The 6,897-nt window shown below is 56.3% G+C and overlaps 1 protein-coding gene across 1 annotated transcript in view; it reads right to left on the reverse strand.

Moving 5' to 3' along the window:
• Positions 1–6,897, reverse strand: part of MYO18A (myosin XVIIIA) — a 182,496-nt gene that overhangs the window by 46,732 nt on the left and 128,867 nt on the right. The window contains exons 27-29 of the mRNA XM_015421898.1: positions 3,055–3,178; positions 2,074–2,274; positions 470–580 (exon numbers count right to left, since the gene is read on the reverse strand). Of these exons, the coding sequence (XP_015277384.1) occupies positions 470–580; positions 2,074–2,274; positions 3,055–3,178 (436 nt within the window). The remainder of the gene's footprint in view (positions 1–469; positions 581–2,073; positions 2,275–3,054; positions 3,179–6,897) is intronic.

The raw sequence follows: 6,897 nt of genomic DNA on the forward strand, positions 1-6,897 counted from the left end.
GTTGTTTGTCCTGCAGATTGGAAAGAGAGGGTGACACCCGCAAACCCTCTGAGGTCTCAGGTGGGTGGGTTTCACAGGAAAAGCTCTACAGGACAGAGAAAGCACCACCCCAACCAATGCTCCCTCTAAGCTTCGGGGTCTTGTGAGCAAAAATCTTATTTTGTGAGCTACGGGCATTAAAGTTGGTAAGCGAGCGATTTGGCTGCTGCATCAATTAGTTTGCTCTGGCGCCATCCGTCCTGAGCTGAGACAAAAACGTGTGAGCCGGAGGCTAAAAAACTGTGACCTAGCTCACACCAACTCAGCTTAGAGGGAACACTGACCCCAGCCCTTCTGGAAGCAAACGCAGAGGGCTTGCTGCTCCCTCTCCCCACACCAGAGCGGACCGGTCCTGAATTCTCTGGCTCTCCCGAGGGCAAGCGGCCGGTCCCTAGGGGGGCACCCCGTGCCACAGGACCCTCCTCCTCACCTTCTTCTGGCAGGACTGCCTGATCTCCTCCACCTCCTCGTCCCGGCTCTCCACCTCCTTGGCGTGTGTCTGCCGCAGCCGTTCCATCTCCATCTCCAGCCGGAGCTTGGCCTGCCAAGAAGAACTGCTAAGGGAAAGGGGCCTTCCGGCTCTCCCCATGGACTGGCGAGAGACAAACCCCCCTAGGCCGACCGTCATCTGAGGGGCGACGGAGAATCTGTCCCCAGGCACTGCCCTGGGTCGTGTGTCAACAGCTATGAACGGCTCAGCCTTCCGCTCCACTTTCTGCCCGCTCCCGAACCCTCCGCTGGCCACCTCCCGAGGAGGAAGAGACGCAGGCCCCCCAAGCTGCCCAGCCATTCAGGCACTGGCCTATATCCACCCCGCCACCTCTGTCCCCGCAGCTCTCCCCACTGGATTCCTCAGCACAGGGTCCCCTCGCTTTTAGGGCTCAATCCACCCATCTCCTCCCAAGCACTGGGCCCTGCTGGCTGAGCAAGCTTCCCTCTTGCTCCCACGGGTCAGACTTCTGCTTTCAGACTCTCCGAGCCAGAGGGCAGCCAGCCTGGCACCCTAATAAGTGCTGACCGGTACCCCACGGGGAACCCAGAGCTGACGCAAGCCTGGGGGGGAAAAGGGGACACAGACCAGGCCAAGAAGCCACTGTAAAAGGGGGTTGGGGGGGATAAAGAGGAGCCAGCCTTTTCGCACTCGCCCCCACTCTCAACTTGCCATTCAGGGAAACCGGCTGCTGATCCGGGCGGAAAAGCCCCCGAGTGGAGCCTTTTGTGCTTTGAGCGGGAGCTCCATCCGCCAGGTTGTGTGGGCTTCCTCAAGAATAGTTCTATTTTTGGCAGGATGGGGTTTGCCTCCATGACCACCAGGCTCCTCCCCCTCAGGGGAAGCCGGAGTCTGGCTTGGGGGGGCACCCTTCTGCCAGAAGCACGCACACCTCCAGCTCCTGCCTCTGTTTCAGCGGGCCCCAGACGGGCCAACAGCCCCACCTGCACCACTAGGCACGCACGCTCTCTCCTGCTGGTTGAAGAAAACACCAGACCCCCCAAGCACCCCCGCCTCCGGCCAAGAGGCAAGCTGCAAACTCGGCTCTCGCGTCGATTGGTTCCCTTTCACCCGCTGCTGCCCACTTCCAACCGCCGGCTTATGCTGAGCTGGGTGAGATTCGGAACGGCTGGCCGCCGAGAGGGACGCACGGCCATTGACCGAGGCCTGGCGTGGGGCTGTCAAGGGACTCCGGGGACGTGGCGTCCGGATCAATGGGCTTTGAAAGGCAATCTACTTACTTGCCTGGCCACCGCCGCTTCTGCAGACTGCATGGCTGGGTCTGTTGGCCCGCACTCCCCGAGACACGGCAGCTGCCTCACCCCTTCCCCGGGCCGGCTGTTTGGGCTTTAACTTGATGCGCTGGAGCTGGCTTCTCCACGAGCCTCCGGAGAGGAATCGCAGCAGCAGCAGCAGCAGTGGCCCAGACGTGAGGAGGAGGCCTGGCACACGCCCTCGTGAAACCGGCACGCCCAGAAAACCGGCAGAGCCAGTGCCTGCCCAGGGAAGGAGAGGACAGGTGCTGAGCTCCCGCCCTGGCCTACCTGCTCCAGCATCTGGATGGTGCCCGCCTGCTCGTCCAGCTCCTCCTCCTGGTCTTTGGCCTTGGCCTCCAGATCCCGGAGCTGCTTTCGGACCTTGGCCAAGGAGGCTTCGTCTTTGGACTCCTGAGAGGAGAGGTCCTGCAGCTCGGCCTCCAGCGACTCCACCTTCTGCGTGTAGAGGGCGATGTTGGACTCCCTCTCCTGGGAAGGGCGAAAGGGAGAGCGAGATGGTGATGGCGGCCCCACGGCAGTCAGGGGCATGCGCTGCTGGAGGCCCTCGGCCCAAAGGTGGCTCCCCCCTTCTGGTTGGGGGGAGACAGAGGGGCGGAGACGAGAGTTTTGCCCTTGCAGGCCACGCAACCCAAGCCAAATCGAAGCATGACGCCGGTGGAAACAAAACCACCTTTCTGCGGGGCTTTCCTCTCGTGCAGCTGAACCTGAGCTGCAGTCCACGCCAAGCGGCTACGCGTGCTGCACAGGAGTCGGGGCAGGTGTGCCAGGTGGCTGCTCTGGGTAGGTAGCAGCCCAGCGTAAATGAGGAGAAGACGACGAAGAAGAAAAAGAAGGAGAAGAGGAGAAGAGGAGGAGGAGGAGGAAGGAAAAGAGGAGGAGGAGGAGGAGATTGAACTTATACCCCACCCACTCACAGTCTCAGAGCGGCTTACAAGCTCCTTTCCCTTCCCCTCCCCACCACAGACACCCTGTGAGGCAGGTGGGGCTGAGAGAGCTCCTTCCAGAACTGTCCTTGAGAAAACAGCTGTGCCAGAACTATGGCTTGCCCAAGGTCATCCAGCAGCTGCAAGTGGAGGAGTGGGGAATCAAACCCGGTCCTCCCAGGTTAGAGTCCGTGAACTTAACCACCACATCAGACTGAGCACACAGACCCACAGGGATCCACGGGGAGGTGCACGCGCAGAACTCCGGAAGCCGCCCCGATGAGGAAGGGGCTTCGGCCACTTGCTTTGCCGCTGGCCCACCCACCTCCACTTGCTGCTTGAGGCTGAAAACTTCGGCGATGAGCATGTCCTTCTCACGGGCCAGCTTCTCCCGCTGGAGCTTCTCCCGCTGGGCCTCCTCGTGAGCTTGCGAGAGCTCGCTGTCAAACCTGCAGGGGACAGAGAGACACGTGCTTCAGTTGGCATGCAGAGCGGCTCTCCTCCCCACCCACCCCACTTCTGGGGCTCAAGGCTGATGTCATCTGCTGTTCTGGGGCAGGGCGGACATAGACTGCAGCGGCACCAAGTCTCAACACGGGGACAGCAGAACTCCAGAGCAATGTTCCCTCTGAGCTGAGTTAGTGTGAGCTATCTCAGTTTTTTAGCCTCCGGCTCACACATTTTTGCCTTAGCTCAGGAAGGATGGCTCCAGAGCAAACTAATTTATGCAGCAGCCAAATCGCTCGCTCACAACTTTAATGCCAGGAGCTCACAAAGTAAAATTTTTGCTCACAAGACTCCACGGCTTAGAGGGAGCATTGCTCCAGAGCCAGCCATCCCTAGTGGACCCCCAGACCCCTTCAGAGCTTGGACAATGTGTGTGTGTGGGGGGGAAGTCCTCCTGACAAGGCCTCCCACACGGTGTTCCCTCTAAGCTGAGTTAGTGTGAGCTAGCTCACAGTTTCTTAGCCTCCGGCTCACACACTTTTGTCTCCGCTCAGGAAGGATGGCTCCAAAGCAAACTAATTTAGGCAGTAGCCAAATCACTCGCTCACAACCTTAATGCCAGTAGCTCACAAAGTAGAATTTTTGCTCACGAGACTCCGCGGCTTAGAGGGTGCATTGCGTGACACATAGTTTCAGTCGCCTCGCCTGTTGGTGGGAAAGAGGCCTTGGGGCCCCTCTCCCTGTTACTGGACCTCTGGAGGAACTGGTTGGCCACCACGTGACCGAAAAAAGAAGAAACTGTGAGGTAACTGCGCTAGAAAATATTTAAATAAGAATCACAAAATTTATACAAAAATGTGTACAAAAAAATCTGCATATATAAATACACAAAGGCAGTTGAAAATGGTGAAATTGACAATGATCTCCGGAATGTTCTACCGTTTCGATACTATTCTTCTTCCGAATGTGGATGAAAGCAGCGACTCTTGGTCTGTTATTTCAACAGGTACGTATCGACAATTTCATTAATTTTCACTGATGTATCATAACATAGATGCAAGAGATTCTCTGAGAGAATGTTCCTAGGGCAAAGTGCTTGTATAATGCGCCTTACTAGGTAAACCCTCACTGGTCTGACCCAAAAGGGTTCTTCTTAGGTTCTCATGTTCCTGCCCCCAAGGGCATCAGCCGAAGTCCCAGGGGACTTCTGTTCAGAAAGGGGCCAATCCGAAGCTAGGTCATTGCGCCGCCGCCCAAAGAGAAACCAGTGTCACTCCAAGCTACATCCACTGAGAACAACAGCGTTTTATTTGGCCTCTCGTCTCTCCCCTGCTGCTGCGCCTTCACCATCTCAGCAGCCGTAAGGGCCAGAAGCTTTTTCCAGCAAAGCTTTCTTGGGGACCCTGCATTTGCACTTCTGAAAGCTCTGCGTGCGAGGTTATTCCGCTTGCATTTTAATCAAGCTACCTGTGCAAAGAAATGAGAAGTCAGGCCCTCTGCGGTCTTGAAAGAGAGGCGCACAGAAGCCGGATGAACCAGAAAGCGCTCCTCTCCCCCAGCTTGCGTCTTGCGTTTCCGTACTGCCACCCACCAGCTTGGTCCCCTGCCAAGAGCCGCTCCCCCCTCCCCGCCTTAAACCCGCTCTCAGCTGGGGGCCTCTCTTAACTTCACTGTTTACAAGCCTTTAATTTCCAGCAGAAGAGCACGAGGCGGGGAGCAAATTGCGAAGAATCCTCCCGGTGCCTTCCCTGAATCGCTAATGGAGAGATTCTGCCTGTCAGTGCCATGTGGAAGAGGGGGGGCAGATTAAGGGAAGCATGAAGGACGCAAGGGGTGGGGTTTGGGGGGGAGGCGGGCCTCTGAGCATCACAAGCAGAGGCCTGGCAGGGAAGCCTGGGAGACTGGCACAGGGGAGGGGAAGCCCTTGGAGAGAGGACCAGCGAGCCCCCAGGTCTGGGGTCCCCCCGCTTCTGGGGGCTCTGGTGGGGCAAGCCCCACCCACCCCTCCACTCCTGCAGAGATTTAAAGGGCTTCAGCTGATTGGTGGGGAGCACGTGGCCCGCCGATCAGCTGGAGGGCCCTTTAAATCTTTCAGCACAGGGAGAGAGGGGGGCTGTCACCCACTCCGCTTGCAAAAAGACCCTTTAACGGGGTCTTTCTGTGAGGGTGGTGGGGACCGCGGCGCTCGGCGCTGATTTCCCCGTGGTGATTTGCCACTTGGGATTCAGGCCCACGCACCACTGCCCCACTGATCAGCTTGAAACCCTTTTATCTCTGCAGAAGGGGAGGCCATGGGTGGCCGCGGCTTGGGAGCGGGTCACCCCTGGAATGCCCCCCAAATCTCCCCCGCCAGAGCAAGGAGGGGACCTAGCAACCAATGCTCCCTCTAAGCTGTGGAGTCTTGTGATCAAAAATTCTACTTTGTGAGCTACTGGCATTAAAAAGTTGTGAGCGAGCGATTTGGCTGCTGCATAAATCAGTTTGCTCTGGAGCCATCCCCCCTGTCCTGAGATGAAAATGCGCGAGCCAGAGGCTAAAAAACTGTGAGCTAGCTCACACTGACTCAGCTCAGAGGGAACGCTGCCGGCAACCCTAGCAAGAGGCCCGCCCAGGCCGACCTCACTGTTGACCTGCATTTGACCACAGATGGAAGACGTCGGACAATCTCTCTTCCACCGGCCTTGGCAGGGGGGCACGAAGCACACTTTGGGAGCGAGGAGCTTTTTCTGCAGGTTGGGGGCTGCCACAGCTGACATTGTTTGTACGCAATACACAAGGATTACTGCAATAGTGCATACAATTGTAAGAAATGATAGACAATAATTAAACTATGATGGTAGTAGACTTCATGTTGTTTAATCTTTGTTTTTCAATAACAAGACATCATCGGACAAGAAGTGATGACGTCAAGGTGAACGGACAGGACGAACTTCCCGAGTTACCGTTTGTTTCGATGTCTCTTTATCAAACAAGGTCTCAATTCCGCATCCGTATACAACAATGTCAAACAATGAATTCTCTTGAGTTCAACTCTTCCGAAGCTCTTGGCTAACATATATAACTCTTCAATCAGACAAACAAGTTTGTACGCAGCCAGCAGCTTCTCTGCCTGCCGCTTGCTCATTGGAAGGACCTTAAGATGGCTTTTGAAAAGAAGGAAGATGTGTCGTCGTGTTTCGACTGGCAACCCCTTCGACGGGGCGTTCCGGGCAGGATCTGAGCAGAGGTGGCAGCTAGCCATCGCCTTCCCCTGCACAGCAGCCCCAGTCTTCCTTGGAGGTCTCCCATCCAAGTACTGATGACGGCCAACCCTGCTTGGCTCCCGAGCCAGGACAAGCTTGTGCCTAACTGAGCTAATCAGGAAGCTTGATCTTTATTTTCAAGGGATTGCACAGATTCACCTTCCTGAGTAGATATAAATTACCTGCCTACCATTTTTCTTCTCACCTTGACACAGAGAGTACTCTGTCTTTCTGTGTTATACCTCTGAGGATGCCAGTCACAGCTGCTGGTGAAACGTCAGCGACTACACCAGGGGTCATTTTGTAGAAAAAGAGGTGCAGGAGCTCATTAGCATAACTCATTGGCATAACGTATTTGCATGAGCCACACCCCCTGACATCACCAGAAGTGTGTCAGAAGGCAACATCCACAGGTCAGGCTCCACTGGACTGTTTTGGATTGCTAGCTATTGGGGGGGGGGGGGGGGGCCAGCAGATTT

The sequence above is a fragment of the Gekko japonicus genome, unplaced genomic scaffold (assembly GCF_001447785.1).
Source record: "Gekko japonicus isolate JY-2015 unplaced genomic scaffold, Gekko_japonicus_V1.1 scaffold21, whole genome shotgun sequence".
Taxonomy (NCBI): Eukaryota; Metazoa; Chordata; class Lepidosauria; order Squamata; family Gekkonidae; genus Gekko; species Gekko japonicus.